Raw genomic sequence first — 21,019 nt, 5'->3', positions numbered from 1 at the left:
GGAGGTAGGCAGCTCTGAGAATAGTTGGAATAAAAAGAAAAACTGCTTTGGATTCACCTGAATAGCAATGAAGTTGCCCAGAAGATGGTGATGATAATTAGATATAATTCTGGGACCATCTCGCTATTGCCAGGAGTTCCAAAGTATATGCAGACATATTATAGATTTAGGCAAAAATAATTAATTTGGTCCCCATTAATTTGCTTGTGACTTTTCCTACCCAATTATACCCACTCTTTTAAATACTTATTCTTCTTTTTGTCCCTTATTTCCTATTTAACATGGTTCTATCTTAATTAAGCTCTGTATGTAATATGTACTTTTAAACTTATAACCCAAGTTCATGATGATTGCTTTGACTTCCCCCACTGCCATATTTGTATAATCTTTTTGCCACACCCTAATTATGAAAAATAGCCAGTTTTTTTCCTCATTTCTCCTTTTTTCCCTTTACTGTCCTAAAACAAATGCCTCTCTTGTCTCCCCAACTCCATCAAAAAAAAAAAGGAGAAGCCTACCAAAACCACACCCAGGCACAGAATTTATCTTCCTTGGTTTCCTTTAAAACGCATCCTCTAATAACAGAATTAAAGGGCCAATCAGGATATAAGCACTGTCATCATTTAGCTCTTTGAAATTATTCAGAATAGAAACTTTTCTAGATTTCTGCTGTATTCTGAGTTTGTATTTCAAAAATTCTACATGTGATTTCTCTCAAGAATAATGATTAATTAAAAATTTTTTTAATGCTTACTGTTTTCCAAGTTTACTATAGTCTGAGGAATATGAATACAAAAGTGAGACAGTCTTAGTCTTCAAGAAATTTACAATCAAATGGGTAAGATACATACATTTTAGGCAATGGTAGCTTGGAAGGTTACTCTGATATGGGAAGTTAGAGAAATCAAAAGTAGAACCATAGGTTCTAGTTCAAGAAGTAGAAAACAAGGGAAGAGGGAAGAAGCAGGGTGTGAATGCAGTAGCAGTGCTGATGGCCAGGTGGATGGGATATGAAGTGGTCTAGAATGGACCCCTATAGATTCAGTGAGTTGCAAAGCTAAGTGGGTTGAGCCTCTTGATCCAGAAGGTACAATTGCAGTTCAGAAGTGTTGACTGGGAAGAAACACAGAACTATTAAATAGGCAGAAAAACCAATCTTTAATTAAGGAAAGGGGTTCAGTGCTAAATTAGACCTCCATGCCCGGTTGCATGCTGGTTGAGGAGTCTCAGACAGGAATAACAGTGAGGGGCTGATGCTTTACAATGAACACAAAAGGGAAAAGCTGGGCTAACAGCTACCTAGGTAAAGGACTTTGGCCTTGGGGGAGAAACCTTTGGGACAAAAGAGATACTTAACCCTTGATGGGATTAGCCACCCCCACTTAAACTACTTTAAGATCTATCGTTAGTCTGAGACTCCTGAAGTTGGATTTTTCCCTTGGGGAGAAACTCTTATGTGACAAGGTCAAACTTGGGGCTTTTCACCTTTAAGCTAACTAAATTGGGGTTATCAAATCTTACTAGACTACAAGTTTGGGGGCTTCTAGATTCCACGCTGACAGAAGGCACTCAAGAATGATTGAAATTTAAGTCACGTGTACTATATATAGTAAAAGGTAATTTCCCCCCTATATGATTGTACTCAATTTTATAAAATATAATTTTCTTCATTGTATCTTTTTTGCCTTTTGGGATATCATATTCCAAGTCTTCTTTCCTTTATGGTAATTGTGCATATCTTGTGTAATTCTTTTGTTCTTGATTGTTTCTTTTGTAGCTGCTTATAGTATAACTTCTTTGACCTAGAAACTAAAATTTGGCTGTAGCATTTCTGGGTGTGGAGCTTTTGAGACATTTGAATTTTCAGGCAGTGAGGGGTTCTTTGTATTTTTACTTTATTCTCTGGTTCTAATTCTGGACATTTCACTTAAGAGTTTTAGTAATATGCTATCCAGATATCAACACATCCATGTTTGGTCATGGTTTTCAGGCAGTCTTGTGTTTCTCCTTGTTCTGTTTTCCAAGGCATTGTTTTTGATAGTATAAACTGTACCTCATCTTTTTCTAATTTGTCAGTCTTTTCACATTGTTTTAATACTTCCTATTATGTCATTGAACAGTTTGATTCTGTATGCTCCATTCTGTTTTTCTTGGTATCTACCACTTAAGTTTCAAATGAGATAACAATTGTAGAGTGGCTCTGCACAGTGCCTAATACATAGTAAACACTATGTAAATGTTAACTATTATTAGCTATTCTTCTTCCATACTTGGAGTCCTTGTGGACAATCCTATCCTGTTTTCTGGCATTCCTGTTGTAATTATTTCTTCTACTAATTATTTGTAATTATTTTCCCTTGGGTTTATTCTTGAATTCATAGTTTGTGTTCAATGTAGTAGGAGTTTTCCTTTGCTTACTCATGTCTTCAGTGTTAGTTCCTGGATTTGGACTACAAAGTCAGGGCCAAGTACAGGGCCAAGCTGTGTTCGGCTAGGCCCAAGGCCTATTTATCCTCTGTGGCCTCCATAGTGGGATCCTTCCTGTTCCACTGGGAAATTTTATTAGCCTTAGCCCCATCTCCTTGTATTCTGGGAAGTCTAGCTTCAGACTTCCTTTTCAATTTCAGTTTCTTAATAGGAAGTTAATATTGGCTTTGGTCCATCTCCTGGACTTCACTAATTTGCAGTAATTCAAACTTTTTTTTTTTAATTTTTAAAGTTTAAAACAATATAAGACATACTGATGAAACTTGGAACCACATAACCTGTCAAATACTTGAGGAAAACATCATTTCCTCCCTAACTGCTTCTCATTTGATCCTCATGTGGCATGAATATAAAGCCCTTTGCTTTAAGTTTAGCTAAACCAGACAATTTGCCATACCTTGTACTTGTCTAGCTTCCTAATTGCCTTTTCTCATGTCATGTCCCATGTTTTGGGTATTGTCCTCACAGTTACCTTTATTTCTGCATAGAATATCTATTCTTCAAGAATAAGCCTGCTCTTATGCATTTATAAATTCTGCATTTTGATTATTGTCAAATTATTACATATTTGTGTTATACGTACAAAATATAGTTATGGACTATTTGTACGTATATTTTGTCTTCTGCTAGAAAATAAAGACTATGAGGTTTATATTCATTTTTTGTAGGATCATGGTGAGCATAAGCCAGGAAAATGATTTCAAATCCTACTTGAGATCTTCTTAGTTGTGTGATTCTGGGCAAGTCACTTAACAATCACTCTGCCTGTTTCCTCATTTGTAAAATAAAGGAGTTAATCTCATTGGCCTCTAAGATTTCTTCCAGCTATAAGTCTATGTTCCTGTTACTTTTATATTTAGTCCAATTTGACTTAAGAGTTTGAAGAATAAAAGCAAAGAATAGATGAAAAGTTACCAAAAAGAGATTATTTACATTCTATTAAGAGTAACACAGTAATATCTTATGAATTTTTACTAGCTGTAAGGGTTAGTTTCTTTTTGTCCTCAAGGAATTTATTGCTTAATTAAGTATAAGGAGAAGTTGATAAATCTGAGTTCATTCAGCAATAACTAAACTTGCTGCATACATTGTTCATTAGGCATTATGGATACACTTCATGGGGTTTGTGATCTGCAGATTACAATTTATCCACTCCTTCTCTTTAGTTCTTTTCTATGCCCTCTCGAGAGAATCTTATCTTCCATGGTTGGAAGTTTTATTATTACTATTTTAAAGCATTTTTGTTAGTACCAATTCTGTATTCAAGTTGTTCATATAATTCCTTTCAAAGCAAATGGCCAGCCCACCTTCTTTTCAGATAACATATTTCTTTAGTTGTATCGCTTATTCCATTTATTGAATATAGTTCATCCTAGAAAATGTATCAAGGATTTTTTGTCACAATACAATAAGAAGAAAGTTATAGTGTAGAATGCGATATAATCTTTCCAGATCATTTTTAACAAGGATGAATGTGAAGAAAAAAATGTTGCTCACCAGAATGCACTTCTTTGTTTCAGCTTTTTAAAAAATAAGAAATGAATATTTTTGGTATGGGGAAAAGGGCTTGATTTTGTGAAGTTTTAAATTATTGGCAACCTAGCTATGGAAAAAGATAGGGTAGTATCCAAATTTGAGAAGTTGGACATGGAGCATGTGTGCTTTCAGGGTGGCATCATTATCCATTAACTTTTATTGAAGATCATCTATCTTTGTGAAAGATGTGGAAACCATTTTTTCCCCACTTCCAACATTTTTATTGTGTCACAATTATTTCATCTTAAGTATAGGTGACCCTCCCCACTATAAAAACAAGGGGCCTCCCTCTTCTCAGAAATGTGGCCTCCACAGTACTTCTCAGAGGTGAAGGGAGGCCCAGGCTGGAGGTGGGGTTGGGGGACCTTGAAGACTGCTGAGAAAGACCAAAAAAGAAGAGAGGGTTGTCATCAACAGTCAGAGGTTTACACAGTTTTGCAGACAGCCCATTCACTTGGGCACATTCCTGTGGGCTGCTAAGTGATTCCCTAAGAATGGATATGTGGAAAACCCCCTACTTGAGAGCTCAGCTGGGGGTGAGGGGTGTTGGGGAACAGGAGATTGTAGGGGCCTGCAGTGGTTCAGGGAGTACTGTTGGATACTTGGAGCCCCACTCTCCCTGCACACTGCTGCAGGACACCCCAGCCCCATGGCCCCAAAGGGATAAGCTCGTAGGCTGTCACTGGCTTGAGTCCCTCCCACTGTGTGACTGAAGGTAGCCAGGAAGGTGGATGGGACGTGCCCAGTGATCTGTAACTGGAGAAACCAATGTGCTTTATTAAATTTTTGCATGGGAGGATGGATTATCATTCCTAAAGTCTCTATAGAGGCTTGTTTGCTTCTAGCCTTGCCTGAGTAGAAAGCTAGTGGTTTGGTGATGGTGGTAGACCTCACCCAGCATGTCCTTCATGCCTGATTGTAAACCCCTGCTAGGGAGAGGGGCAGAAGGAGGGAGTTGGGTAGCAGAGTGCTCAGTGTTTTATTAAATTGAGGAAAGATCCTTAGTTGAACCCAGGGAATGAGTTTCTGTTTTCTCATTTGTAAAACTGGAATAATGACACCTGTACCATATATATTACCAGGCTGTTATGGCAATTGAGAATATGTGTGAAAAGTGCACACGTGTCAGCTGTTGTTATGATCATAGCAATTCTGCTTTGACAGCAAAAGTCAGGGCCTGAAAGAATGCCAGCAAATCCTGATTCTCACAAGTTTTGTGTAGTTTAATTATGTTTTCCAGGGCTGTTGTACTCTTTAATGTTAATGAACAGACTTAGGTAGGCTTTCACTGCTTTTCAACATTTCTTTTTCAAACTGTGAATTTTGTTCTCTGGAAGTCAGTTGCTCTGTTAGATGATGTGTTGGTTGACTTTCTTTTGTTCCAGGAGAGGATTCTTTGGAGAAGGGGCTACTAGAAAGTTATTATGGTATAAATAAACCAAAAGGCACTAACAAAAAAATTTTTTTAAGTCAACTGTTTTAAGTCTTATTGTGTGATTCTTTTCCAGGTTCTCTTGTGGGTTCTCCACAAAGGAACAGCCAGTGTTCCTGATTACATTTCATTGATACCAATTAGCATAGCATTTGGTTGTTCAGTCTTTTCTGCTGTGTCCAACTTCTCATGGCCCAATTTGGGATTTTCTTGGTAAAGATACTGGAGTGTTTTGCCATTTCTTACTTCTCCAGTTCATTTTACAGATGAAGAAACTGAGGCAGACAGGGTTAAGAGATTTGCCAAGGGTCACACAGCTAGTAAGTGGCTAAGGCCAGATTTGAATGCAGGAAGATGAATCTTCTTGATTGCAAGTCCAGTATTCTATCCACTGAGCCACTTAGCTGTTCCATAGCATTTGGGCTAATATTCCTGTTTCTCACATCCTGACCATCCTACCTCCCTTTCGTAGCATGATGATACACCATGCACCATTTCTTGCTCATAGCAAACTTATTTGTGCCAATCCTCCTGTCTTTCTCCATTGCCTTCTGGATCGCTCATAATTTTGATGATTCCATGATTATAGTGTTCCCACCTTGTAACCAAAAAGCATCATTAAAAGAACATTTGTATGAAAGATAAAAGTTTTGGCACAGAGATTAGGCAGTTTCCCAAATGTACTCTAGCCTATTCTTTTTGTCTTATTTCCATTTTCATTCAATTTTTTGTTCCTGTAAAATGCTTGTCCCAAATAGATTTATGTACTAACTCATCAACTGGCCAATTACCTGTCACAACCTAGACAAAAGGTCTAGATTTCATCCATTAAGTTTTTCCTCTATGGATGACTAGATCTGCTGCTTTCAAGTAGCCATGAATTACATTAAGGGGACCCTCTAATATTTTCTGGGTTTTGATTCAGTCCACATAGCTATCATCTACAAATAGTATTGGAAAGACCACCCATTTACCTAGAACTGGGATTTTCACAGTATATCTTCCATGACAACTGTAAACACTTGGGGAGCATATCCATTTTATGTCTTTTTTGAGGTCAATAATTGGAGAGCCATTGAATAGAATTGTCTGTGGCTGCATTTATTAAGGAAACTTTTATGGTCTTAACTTAAGTCTGATGGACTATTGCAGCTTTTAAAACTTATGTTTTCTGTCCCGAGTCAAAAAATGCTTTTATAAAAAATGCTTTTAATAAAAAATGATAAAAACAATAGCATCTCATTCTCTGTATCCTTAAATCATTGTATGATTCCAAACATGTGGCATGCTTTCAGATCATTTGTAAAAATTCCATATATTCTTATTTTCATTGAGATAATGTGCAGATAATTAAATTCAAAAGATGAAAAAGACATCTAGAGAAGTAGTTATAATATTTTCTTGATTGTATTTTTTTTTAACCCTTACTTTCCGTCTTGGAGTCACACTGTGTTTTGGCTCCAAGGCAGAAGAGTGGTAAGGGCTAGGCAATGGGGGTTAAATGACTTGCCCAGGGTCACACAGCTGGGAAGTGTCTGAGGCCAAATTTGAACCCAGGACCTCCTATCTCTAGGCCTGTCTCTCAATCCACTGAGCTACCTAACTGCCCCCATTGATTGTCTTTTTATAGTAATGATATTGGGTTTTACCCCCTTTGGATTGATTCGCAAGCTTTAGAATTAAAATCTTTCTTCAGTTTTCACTTATAGTGAGAATGTCAAGATTTTAAAGTCCTTCACAACTGGAACTCAAACTAACTTCCTAGCTTTATTGTACCTTACTTCCCTTTCCTCACTATTCCTCACTAAACCAATCAAATTGATTTTCTGTCAGTCAGTGAACAAGCATTTATTTATGTGCACTGTGCAAGCTGAAAAGTAGTAGTGGCATTAGGGGAAGGTTCCTGAAGTGGGATGTATGATGGAGAAGTCTAGTGGGAAATTAACTGTTCTGGGAACCCTCTTTAAAAATACAGGTTTTAGGAGAAGCCCTGCTTTCCCTAATGGGAGGGATAGGCTCCAGGGGCAGAGGGTGCTTCTAAGGTATGTATGCCAAGGTTGAAATGATTTTCCAGGATGAAAAGATTACTGAAGTACATTTCATCTCTTGACTTTTTGCTTGGCATTAGCCATCCCCAATGGCTGGATTGGCCTTCTTTCTCACCCCCCCCCCCCTTTTTTTAAACATTATTTTATTTGGTCATTTCCAAACATTATTTATTGAAAACAAAGATCATTTCTTTTCCTCCCCACCCCCCACCTCTCCCATAGCCGATGCGCAATTCCACTGGGTATCACATGTGTTCTTGATTCAAACCTATTTCCATGTTGTTGGTATTTGCATTAGAGTGTTCATTCAGAGTCTCTTCTCAGTCATATCCCCTCCACCCCTGTAGTCAAGCAGTTGCTTCTCATCGATGTTTTTACTCCCACAGTTTATCCTCTGCTTGTGGATAGTGTTTTTTAGATCCCTGCAGTTTGTTCAGGGACATTGCATTGACACTAATGGAGAAGTCCATTACTTTCGATTGTACCACAGTGTATCAGTCTGTGTATAATGATTTCCTGGTTCTGCTCCTTTCGCTCTGCATCACTTCCTGGAGGTTGTTCCAGTCTCCATGGAATTCCTCTACTTTATTATTTCTTTTAGCACAATAGTATTCCATCACCAGCATATACCACAATTTGTTCAGCCATTCCCCAATTGAAGGGCATCCCCTCATTTTCCAATTTTTGGCCACCACAAAGAGTGCAGCTATGAATATTCTTGTACAAGTCTTTTTCCTTATTATCTCTTTGGGGTACAAACCCAGCAGTGCTATGGCTGGATCAAAGGGCAGACAGTCTTTTATCGCCCTTTGGGTATAGTTCCAAATTGCCCTCCAGAATGGTTGGATCAATTCACAACTCCACCAGCAATGCATTAATGTCCCAACTTTGCCACATCCCCTCCAGCATTCATTACTTTCCATAGCTGTCATGTTAGCCAATCTGCTAGGTGTGAGATGATACCTTAGAGTTCTTTTGATTTGCATCTCTCTGATTATAAGAGATTTAGAGCACTTTTTCATGTGCTTATTAATAGTTTTGATTTCTTTGGCTGAAAACTGCCTGTTCATGTTCCTTGCCCATTTATCAATTGGAGAATGGCTTGATTTTTTGTACAATTGATTTAGCTCTTTGTAAATTTGAGTAATTAAACCTTTGCCAGAGGTTTTTATGAAGATTGTTTCCCAATTTGTTGCTTCCCTTCTGATTTTAGTTACATTGGTTTTGTTTGTACAAAAACTTTTTAATTTGATGTAGTCAAAATTATTTATTTTACACTTTGTGACTCTTTCTAAATCTTTCCCTTCCCAAAGGTCTGACATGTATACTATTCTGTGTTCACCTAATTTACTTATAGTTTCCTTCTTTATGTTCAAGTCATTCACCCATTCTGAATTTTATCTTGGTGTAGGGTGTGAGGTGTTGATCCAAACCTAATCTCTCCCACACTGTCTTCCAATTTTCCCAGCAGTTTTTATCAAATAATGGATTTTTGTCCCATAAACTGTCTTGCTGAGATCATTTATGCCAAGTCTATTCCCCTGATCCTCCTTTCTGTCTCTTAACCAGTACCAAATTGTTTTGATGACTGCTGCTTTGTAATATAATTTGAGATCTGGGACTGCAAGTCCTCCTTCCTTTGCATTTTTTTTTCATGATTTCCCTGGATATCCTTGATCCTTTGTTCTTCCAAATGAACTTTGTTATGTTTTTTTCTAATTCAGTAAAGAAGTTTTTTGGTAATTCAATGGGTATGGCACTAAATAAGTAAATTAATTTGGGTAGGATTGTCATTTTTATTATGTTAGCTCATCCCACCCATGAGCAATCAATATTTTTCCAATTGTTTAGATCTAGTTTTAACTGTGTGGAAAGTGTTTTGTAGTTGTGTTCATATAGTTCCTGTGTTTGTCTCGGCAGATAGATTCCTAAGTATTTTGTACTGTCCAGGGTAATTTTAAATGGTATTTATCTTTCTAATTCTTGCTGCTGAAATGGGTTAGAGATATATAGAAATTTTGATGACTTATGTGTGTTTATTTTGTATCGTGCAACTTTGCTAAAGTTGTTGATTATTTTTTTTTTTAAACCCTTACCTTCCGTCTTGGAATCAATACTGTGTATTGGCTCCAAGGCAGAAGAGAGAAGAGTGGTAAGGGTTAGGCAATGGGGGTCAAGTGACTTGCCCAGGGTCACACAGCTAGGAAGTGGCTGAGGCCAGATTTGAACCTAGGACCTCCCGTCTCTAGGCCTGGTTCTCAATCCACTGAGCTACCCAGCTGCCCCCGTTGTTGATTATTTCGAGTAACTTTTTGGTTGATTCTCTAGGATTCCTTAAGTAAACCATCATGTCACCTGCAAAGAGTGATAACTTCGTTTCCTCATTGCCAATCTTAATACCTTCAATTTCTTTTTCTTCTCTAATTGCTACTGCTAGTGTTTCTAGTACAATGTTAAATAATAGAGGTGATAATGGGCATCCTTGTTTCACTCCTGATCTTATCGGGAAGGCTTCTAGTTTATCCCCATTGCAGATGATGTTTGCTGATGGTTTTAGATATATACTGTTTATTATTTTTAGGAAAGGCCCTTCTATTCCTCTACTTTCTAGTGTTTTAAATAGGAATGGGTGTTGTATTTTATCAAAGGCTTTTTTCTGCAACTATTGAGATAATCATGTGATTTTTGTCAGTTTGCTTGTTAATATGGTCAATTATGTGGATGGTTTTCCTAATATTGAACCATCTTTGCATTCCTGGTATGAATCCTGCCTGGTCATAGTGGATGACCCTTGTGATGACGTGCTGGAGTTTTTTTGCTAGTATCCTATTTAAGATTTTTGCATCTATATTCATTAGGGAGATTGGTCTATAGTTTTCTTTCTCTGTTTTTGACTTGCCTGGCTTTGGGATCAGTACCATGTTTGAGTTGTGAAATGAATTTGGTAGAACTCCTTCTTGGCTTATTCTGTCAAATAGTTTGTTTAATATTGCGATTAGTTGTTCTTTGAATGTTTGATAGGATTCATTTGTGAATCCATCTGTTCCTGGGGATTTTTTCTTGGAGTTCTTTGATGGCTTGTTCAATTTCTTTTTCTGATATGGGGTTGTTTAGGTAATTTATTTCTTCCTCTTTTAGTCTAGGCAATTTATATTTTTGTAAGTATTCATCCATATCACCTAGATTGCCATATTTGTTGCCATATAATTGGGCATAGTAATTTTTAATGATTGCCTTAATTTCCTCTTCATTAGAGGTGAGGTTTTCTTTTTCATCTTGGATAATGTCAATTTGGTTTATTTCTTTCCTTTTTTAAATTAGACTGACCAGTACTTTGTCTATTTTGTTTTTTCAAAGTACCAGCTTCTAGTCTTATTTATTAAATCAATAGTTCTTTGACTTTCAATTTTATTAATTTCTCCTTTGAGTTTTAGGATCTCTAATTTAGTCTTCATCTGAAGATTTTTAATTTGTTCGCTTTATAATTTTTTAATTTGCATGCCCAATTCATTGACCTCTGCCCTTCTTAATTTGTTAATATATGAACTCAAGGATATAAATTTCCCCCTGAGTACTGCTTTGGCTGCATCCCATAGGTTTTAAAAGGATGTCTCATCATTGTCATTTTCTTCAATGAAGTTATTAATTGTTTCTACTATTTGTTCCTTAACTGGTTTTGGAGAATCGTATTGTTTAATTTCCAATTAATTTTTTATTTACCTCTCCATGTTCCCTTACTAATTATTATTTTCATTGCATTGTGATCTGAGAAAGTTGCATTTATTATTCCTGCTCTTTTGCACTTGTTTGCAATGTTTTTATGCCCTAATACATGGTTAATTTTTGTGAATGTACCATGTGCTGCAGAAAAGAAGGTATATTCCTTTTTGACCCTATTTATTTTTCTCCACATGTCTACTAACTCTAATTTTTCTAAGATTTCATTCATTTCTCTTACCTCTTTCTTATTTATTTTTTGGTTTGATTTATCTAGTTCGGATAGAGGAAGGTCCAGGTCTCCCACTAGTATAGTTTTTCTATCTATTTTGTCCTTGAGCTCCTCTAGTTTCTCCTTTAGAAATTTGGATGCTATGCCATTTGGTGCATATGTTGCACAGTGCCTAACACATACTAGGCACCTAATAAAGCTTTTGTCTTAACTAACAACTATATGAAAGATGGCTTCAAACCCTTATAAGAGAAATGCAAACCAAAACGATTCTGAGGTTTTACCTCCTACACAACAAATTCACAAAGGTGACAATAGATGGAAATAGTTCTGGAAGGGCTATTTGTGTTTGGTTTTAATTTTTTTTACATGTTGATAGAATTTTTAATGATCATCTTGACATTTTGAAATCCATGTTGTTTCCCTTTCTGGCAGCCAATATAATATATGTGATATAGATGTTATCTTACAATACATATTTCTGTATTCATCAAAGAAGACACATCACTTACACTAGAGAAATATTCATGGAGGAAGTTTTACTAATACTGTTAATGGAGTTGTGAATTTGTCTTGCTAGACTAGGAAACATTTTGTAGTGATGCTAAAACCATGACTAAAATGATCAGTTTAAGAGATTCTACATCCCCAGACATATACCTCAATAAGGTCAAAGACAGAAAAAAAAGATCCCATAAACACTTAAATATTCCTTGTAGCCCTTTTCATAGAGGCATAGAACTGGAAATAAAGTAATTGCCAATTAGTTGAATAGACAAATTGTGGTAAATGAATAAAATGGCATTATTTCTGTTCCATAAGTCAATTAATATAGAATTCAGAGAATTACATATGAATTTTTATTAAGTGTTGAAACAGATGCAAGAAAATACAATCCATGATAACTGACATGTCAAGAAAAAAAAAAGAAATTTAAAACTCAATTTATAAGGGCCATCCTTGCCCCAAGAAAAGACTTGAAAAAACGTAACTTTCCCTTCCTCACAGAGGTGGGAAACTATTGGATTATGGAATATTACAGATGTGTTAATTAGTCAAAATCACTCTTTAATTAAAAAAAAGCAAAAGGGGTTCAACGCTAATTGGCCTCAGAGCTGGTTGGCTTCGACAACAGAGCTGCTCGCCACACATGACTCTACAGTAGAGTCCGAGGATTGAACTCTGCCTGGCTACTCTGGTCACTGACCCCTGGGAGTGCCACCACGCTAGATGATGACTCCAGGGAACAAAAGAATTTGGGGAACCTATATACCATTTGGGGAGTTCAGGGGCAGGGAAAGATGATTGACATCACTATAGCTACAAGGAAAATGGGAGTGTTCAAACTACACTGACAGGATACAATCAAGCTTGGGGAAGGAATCATAGATAGAGGCTGGGATGTAAGAGAAGGGGCTACTTACAATGGATATTGAAGGATGGTTTCTGCCCTGGTGTGGATCCTCTAGTGAAAGGGTCTCTGATACAATAGGGGAGACCACCTAAAACAAAGAAGGTCCTTAGCAAATGCTTAGTCTAACCCAACTAGGATTGTCATTTCCCTGAGGGTCTTCCACTCATTCTAAAACTGCTAGCCTGGGATTCCCTTCAGGGTGGATTCCCATGGGAACAGGGAACCAGTACAAGCTTTGGGGTCTCCAACCTATAATCTAATCTTGAAACCTGTGGTTCACCAGATCCCACTAGGCCACAAATTTGGGATTCCTAGATTCCATGTTGACAATGTATTAATTTGTATAGTTAAACTACTTCTCTGCACCCCCAGCCCCCCTTTTAAAGTCCTTGTTACAAAGGAAGGATCCCTGAATAGAAAAGGGATAAGGGAGAAATATTAAGAAAGTAAAAGGCATCATTATTTTTTAAAAGAGATCAGAGCTCGCATACCTTAGCAATTATCTAATCCATTTGTTCTCAGTGTGCACCAGAGATCTTGGGTATGGTCTTGAGAAGAAAGACAGATAGGAATGATGGAACAGTTATGCATATATAGAATCACCAAAAGCAAATTACCTTTTATGAACTGAATAGTCATACATACATACATACAAACATACATCACACCAATGTATGTATTGTTGTTTATCTGACTCTTCATGACTCCATTTTGGAGTTTTCTTAGCAAAAATACTTGAGTGGCTTGCCATGCATTTCTTTCTCTAGCTCATTTTACAAATGAGGAAACTGAGGTGAACAGGTTTAAATGCCCAGGGTCACATAGCTGCTAAGTGTCTGAGGTAGAATTTGAACTCATGTCTTCTTAAAATGTACCACCAAAGTCTTGGCCATAGACTTTTAAGATGTCAAATGACTCTTTGACTCCTGAAGCCTCTCCCAGTATATCACACCCTCCTTCCTGAATCAAAAGGGACCTTCAGCTTGGGAGACTGAGGTGCTAACCTACTGGGCCAAATCTTAAAAGTCTATTGTTAGTCTAAGCAGCAGTGAATTAGGACTTTCCCTCAGGGAGGAACTTTCATGTGACAAGGTCAAAACCTGGGGTTTCCTCATCCCATTAGGCCACAAGTTTGGGGGTTCTAGATTCCATGTTGACACTGCCAATTAATGTATTACTAGTTTTCAAATGTATATCAATGCTATTGTAAATAAAAAATAACAGTTTATTTAAAACCAAAAAGAGAGATTTAGTAAACTTGGAAACAGTTTTATGATGAGGCAGAAGCCATAGATAGCAAAGGGCTGATGAGAGCAGTGTAGACAACTTTCATACATGATTGCATATAAGAAAGATCTAAAAAAGTCCCAGCTGTAAATATTAGTATATCTCATGTTAACTGAAAAAAACAACTAATAAATAGTCAAAATCACTGTTTAATCAAGGGCAAAAGGGGTCCAGCCCTAATAGGCCTCAGCACTAATAGGCCTTGACAACAGAGCTGCTCACCACAGGGACTGCACAGAGTCTAAGGATTGAACTCTGGCTGCCCTGGTCACTGAGCTCAAGATGGACTCTGAGGAACAAAAGAATTTGGGGAACCTATATACCACTCTAGATACCTGGGGGCTGAGGAGGAGAGGGACAGTTGATTGACTTTACAATGGTAAGAAAGGAAAATGAGGAATTCCAGACTGGAATAACAGTGAGAGGCTGATGCTTTACCATGGACACAAGGGAAAGACTCAGCCCAGGGCTGGGCCACCTTGATAATGGACTTTAGCCTAGGGGGAGAAACCTTTGGGACAAAAGAGATACTTAACATCAGATGGGATTAGCTACTCTGATCCCTGGATGTCTATTGCCTGGTGAAGTAGGACCTTCCTTCAGGGGGAACTCTCCTGTGAGGAGGTCAAAACCTGGGGTTTCTACCTCCCAACTAAGTAAACTGGGGACTTCTAGATTTCCAGGTTGACAATCATATGAATAGGCCAATCTCTAATTAGGAAAAGCATGATGATTCCATCAAGCTCTTTATACTAGTAATCAAATTTAATTTCTCATTTAAAGAAAAAGATGGTAAAAATAAAAATAAAACTGCTTATTTTCTTGAATATTTAAATGTAGGTTTGTTTATGTTATTTTTTTTTATTCCAGTTACTATTGCTGCACAAGGAAAAGGAGGTAAGCAACTTTTTTTTTTTTGCTAATTGGTTATAAGTTTAAATTTGGAATGTTAAGGGCATTAATCTCCTTAATTCATGCTATAGCATACCAATGCATATATTTGTTTTAGAGGGGGAAAAGTGCATGTGTTTTCAAAGTTAAACATTAAAAAAGAAATTTGATTCTGTTGGAGTCTATTCCCATCTATTTAACATTTTTCCATTTATGTTTGTTTGGTTCTCTTATTAGAGGTTAGTAATGAAATTTTTAAAGGTCACTCTAATACAATCACCCCACATAAGTGGTATTTATATAAATTCTTAACCTATTTTTCTTTTCTTTGAATCTCTTACTATATATAGTGAGAATAGTATTCCTTTAGTTTTTAAAAAACTAAATAACAAGGTCACTATAAATCTAGCTATCATGATAGAATAATTAAGTGGTACATGGTTACATGGTTGAGAAAGAAGTTCATTGATTTTTTTGTTCATTCAATTGTTTTGTTATGAGGGCCGACCTATTTTTGGCAGGGAAACTATTGAGTGGAATATAAATATATTTGCCTTAGAATGTCTTTTAGATTGGCATAATTATAGGTGTTGATCTCTCATTTTTGGAAATACTCTGCTGTCAAACTTAGGTCTTTTCCACTTCAAAAATAAAAAGGTGATTACAGAACTAAAGAAGTTTAGATAGAAAATGGGATATTTGTTCATCATCATCAGTCCCCAATCCAGTGGTGGGATCACAGCCCTTCCTTTATGGCTCTTGCCCGTAACCTCTCATAAATCCTTTGTAGAAGGTCCTCCCAACATGGCGGAGACTTTCTATTAGTTGTCTTGAAATTGTGAATAATAATAATAATCCTTACCATTATAATTAACATTTATGTAGTATTTTGAGCATTATGGAACACTTTACAAGTAGTATCCTTACAACAACCCTGTGAGGTAGGTCCGCTTGTTATATTCATTTTACAGGAAAAAGTAGACAGATGAATGACTTGCCCAGTGTCACACGGCCCGTATCTGAGGCCAGATTTTTCAGCTTGGGTTTTCCTGCTTGCAAGTCTAGGACTCTATCCATCACGCCATCCAGCTGCCTCCAGTAGAACATGTAGACTGAACATCAGCCACAATGTGCCAACTTGTGTGCAGATACTGGGGATGAAAAGAAAGGCAGTCCCTGCTCTCAAGTAGCACCCAGTCTAACAGGGGAGACCACATGTATGTGCCTAGCACAGACAAGATGTATAAATGGCAAGTTGGTAGAGGGGAAATGCTCGTATTGAGGTTTGGGAAAGGCGGTGGGACTTTGACTGAGACTCTTCCACTTGCTCTGTGACTAACTCACTTCTTCTGATTATAACATAGCTTTCGTATTCTTTTTTTAAAAACCCTGAGCAAAACTGTATTGGTTCCAAGGTACAGGAGCCAAAAGGGCTAAGCAATGGGGGCTAAATGACTTGCCACGGTCACATAGGTAGGAAATGTTTGAGATCAGATTTGAACCCAGGACCTTCCATCTTTAGGCCTAACTCTCGATCACCGAGCCACCCAGCTGCCCCCATCTCATATTCTTAATGTCACATACTCCACATCCTGCCTTCCCATTGCTCTTTGGGTGACCCTTCAGAGACTGTCATGTTTCATGATGATTCACAGCTATATAGTGCCTCATGAAGAATGTTTTTATTTTTAAAATGAGCTTTTGAGGAAGAAATGACATCTTTAAAGCATAGTGTATTGCTCAAAGGCAGGCTGCACTATTTCTGGAGGCAGAAGGCCTAGGTCCAAATTTTGCTTCTGACCCTTCCTACCTGTATGACTGTGGATTAGTCCTTTCTGGGACTTCAGGTCCTTTCCCACTTTAAATCTATGACCCCGTGATCCTTCTCTGCTTTTGTTCAATTCCCTAATAAGGGAGCAATAATGCATAGCTTATGCCAGTGAACTACTATATTCAGCCAGGCAATCCCTTAGAAGCTTTAGAATGTGACAAATATAATTTTTGTATAAATATTATAGTACATTATTGTATACAGATATAAAAAATTTTGAATATGACATAATTCAGCAAAATCCCCCAGAAGCCTGAGTGTAAGATTGTTTATTGTTTTGGCTGGTATTTTTCTTGGTGTCATCCTGGAGTCCCATATCCCGTTATATAGTTTGGATTTAGAAAATTCCTTTTAACTCCCAGTCTTTCTCCAAACTCATTTTTGGAGACTCCACCCAACAGTATCCCCCAGGAGTTATATGTGGTCTGCGTCCACAAATTTGCTCCTCGATAAGCATGTAGATAAATCCAGATGCAAGAAATAAGGGCTCTGCAAGTTGTTTGGGGATTCACCTGAGTGCTATATTCCTGCCTTTATTTTATATATATATATATACATATACATATGTGTGTGTGTGTGTATATATATATATACAGGAACCAAAAGGGCTAAGCAAGATATAATATATATCTGCCAGGAAAAATTGCTGACTTTCAAGTGCAATCATGTGTTGGTCTCCCTAAAGAGCACTGAAAGAAATCTAGACCAGTCTGTATAATGTAGTATAGAGAAAAATCAGCAGAACCTCAACCGTACACATATTGACAATAGTTATATAAAAGAAAGGAAAGAAAACAGAGCCAAAAGTGTTTGAACTTCTACAAGCTGTAGAGGAGAGAATTTATAATGCATGCAAAGGACAGAAAGCTGAGGATGGATCATCTGTCAGTCAAATGAAAATTCCATTTGGAATGTTACCTGGAAAAGCATTTGGAGCCAAGCCAACTGTTGAACTGGGCTGAAGGGCTTTTGGCTTCTGACTGATATGGAGAAAGAAGCTAGTTGTATCTCTGGGACTTGAGTTAATCAATTTGGAGGTGGCTGATTGGCAGAAGGACAGTGGTCCTTATATCTCTTTCTGACTGACTGTATTTCATGCTTGTGACAGAATTGCCATTTTCCCTCAATATATTCCAATATAACACTCTCTATAGAGAATAGGGATATCCCACTCCTCTTACCGTATCCTCCATCCTTATCCTGTCTTCCCCAAATAAACCCCTTTTTTGACAAAGAAGATTAAGAACTATTTCATTGAAATCTCATAGCTCACTAAGTGATTTGAGATAAGAGACTGAAGAAAGGGGGGAGGAGAAGCTGAAAGGCTTCTGAAGAGGGAAGAAAACTAGGAGGAGGGTAGGCAAAACTTGATCCATTAGTTATCCAGTATCAATCAATATATACCCCCAAATTATCATCTATTACAAAAGGAGACTCAAAACAAAATGAATTTCTTTGCTTATTTAATTTTTTAAATACTGCCTTGTAAGGATTTGGGTTAAGATTTTAGCTCTCAATTTTGTCTGCTTATTTGATTATTTTTATTGATTGTTGCCAAGTTATTTTTTTTTTCTAACAGGCACATAATGGGCTAAGTTAGAAGTTCAGAAATGCATGACATTTTGGCTCAATTGCCTTCTGTCCTGGGCAGAATGCCTTACTTGAAATTTCTCTTGTAACAAACTTGGAAGAAGTAATTGACCATTACTTTCCAGGGTTTTTTGGTACTTATTTTTCAGCCCTTCGCTCTCCACTTTCTATAGGTCTGTTTTTCTTAATCCCCTTTTTTTCAGTCCTTCCCTCCAACTTCTGCTAGATCTCTCAACTCTCACCCCATTTAAAATGTAAAGATTGAGAATTCAACTGCTCTACTTGCATTTTCTGCTCTGAAAATTTGCACCCACACAGATCTAGAAATAATTGAGATCATAGATGCTCAAGTTTGATAAATGTTCCTTGAATTGAATCCCAAAGCAGTAAATATATAAATTCTATAAACCTAAAATAATGGCATTTTTGTTTTGATCAAATTTAAATTTTAAACAATTTCCTTGAAGTCTTCATGTATTCTTTCTACTAAAAGAAAATCTGACTTCAGCTAATTATTCTTGAGCAAAGAGATCTAAGATGGACTATTTGCTAGGTAGAAGTAGAAAAGACAAATGCTTCCTATATGAGAAGGGAAATTTTTAAAGTGATTTTTAGCATGCTTACTTTAATGGACTTTTGTTTTTCTTTGTCACCTTGTTTGGGTAAACTTTTCCTAATCCTTCTATGATGAAGCTTACTCAAAAACCAAATTTCTAATATTTTATGACTGAAAATTTTTCTTCCTATGTATATTTCCATTCAGGCTGAAATATTCTCCTTATGGTTCCCTAGCTATTCTCAGGAACTCTTAACTATAAGCCTTTTTTTTTTTAAAGCTTAAGGGGAAATTGAATCTTATTATCCAGGGAGTAGTTATTTATTTTTTTTAGGTAGAAGGCATTCACTCATTCATTGTAGGGGGCCTACCACCAATGCAAATCTTAAATTCTGTTTCACATTATCCACTATTTGAATTGCTCAATCCCCCAAACTGGAAATCTGCTTTCTTTCCACAGATGTGTTTGCATTTTGCATCTCTATACTATTATGTCCTAGTGTGTATCCTTATTTGTAGTTATATTTCTCACCAGGATTTAAGCTACATGAATGGCAGGGTCTATTTCTCATTTAATTTTTGTTTCTTTCCTAGCACCTAAAAAAGAAACTGTAGGTGGTATGTTGTTTTTAGAAGAGTGGAGAGACAACGTCCACTGAAATTACTATGGCAGAGTTAAGAAACATACTAAAGCTCTAGCTAGCCAGATGCTGGACTTAGGGCATCAGAATAGTAAACAACCCAATAGCAAACCAGACCAGAAAACTTCCTATAGCTGGAGGCCAGTGTGGAACCCAAAGGGAAGGATACAGTTGGTTCAGTTCAATTTAGAAATTCATTGAGCATTTAGTAGGAATATATAAATGTTGAATTGAGTTCAATTTACTTCTCTAGATTCTAGATTGGCATAAATTTCCAATTATCCCTTGGTTTTTAGGTGCTCCTAGCTGGAGAAACAATTTTCACATATGACTTGCTATGGGGTTGTTGAAAGTTTAGATACCTGAGTCAGTATCTTCGAGTTGAGATTTTTCATATTCTTATCAGTTGCACCATGATTATTTTTTTTTAATTAACACCTCACCCTCACTATTAAAAAATTGTTCTATTATCTAGAATGTCTATTTCTCCACTACTAGACTCCATATACTATAGGGGATTCTATATTTCAGGTTCTAAGTTAATTATAGGTCCAAATGATATTGCTGTCACTGTGTTCTGGGAGTGTACTCAGGCTCTCTTTCCCATTGTAAATGCCAAACTGTAAACAATAAAACTGTAAAGGATAATTTTTAGTGTTTTGACTTAAATTCTAAAAATAAGTGGTCAGCTGAGATTTATGGAGATTTTAATTAATATAAATGAAGGAATTAAGGGAAAGAAAGAGAGAGAATTAATTAATATTGCCCTGGCTCAGGCTGAGCCAAGTAGTAGAAAAAGGCCTAGGCCTGAGCCTAAGGAAGAGCAAGTCAGTATCACTCACCACAAGACCATCTCTAAGCTGGGTTTTTCCACTCCGAACTGAAATTACTCTCCCAAACTGAATTCAATTGTAACTGAATTCAATTGTCCCTGAACTGTTCCATCACCTCCTTTTAAAGAGATTTTTCTCTTATGTCACCTCCCCTAAATTTTCACGTCTACCAATCACAGTAGATGCTTTTTCCCAGGACTGCCCATTCTTAGTTTTCACCTTCTCTGCTTTGATTAAATCTTCTGAGTACTTCACATCTCTTTGTTAAGCTTGCCTTTTGTAAGTTACTTGACCTTTTTAGGTACTAATTTAACCTTTACAGGTACTTAATACCTTTTTGTATTAGATCTAAAAATAGACCTACCTTAAGGTTCTTAGCTTTACTATAAGGTATGAGTTGGGGACTTTCATTGTTCAATCAGGAGTTTATAACTTTATCTTCCCCTGAGGCATTGTCTGAGTAGGGTGGAGTAATTTTAAAAGTTCCCAATACATTCCTGATTCTTAAGTATCTCCATTGTTAC

General features: G+C 36.9%; 1 protein-coding gene across 1 annotated transcript in view; it reads left to right on the top strand.

Moving 5' to 3' along the window:
• ZDHHC20 (zinc finger DHHC-type palmitoyltransferase 20) overlaps nt 1–21,019 on the top strand; it is an 84,916-nt gene that overhangs the window by 11,018 nt on the left and 52,879 nt on the right. The window contains exon 2 of the mRNA XM_016421849.2: nt 15,024–15,050. Within this exon, the coding sequence (XP_016277335.1) occupies nt 15,024–15,050 (27 nt within the window). The remainder of the gene's footprint in view (nt 1–15,023; nt 15,051–21,019) is intronic.

The sequence above is a fragment of the Monodelphis domestica genome, chromosome 4 (genome assembly GCF_027887165.1).
Source record: "Monodelphis domestica isolate mMonDom1 chromosome 4, mMonDom1.pri, whole genome shotgun sequence".
NCBI classification, from domain to species: domain Eukaryota; kingdom Metazoa; phylum Chordata; class Mammalia; order Didelphimorphia; family Didelphidae; genus Monodelphis; species Monodelphis domestica.
This window is presented reverse-complemented; position numbering and strand designations above follow the sequence as displayed.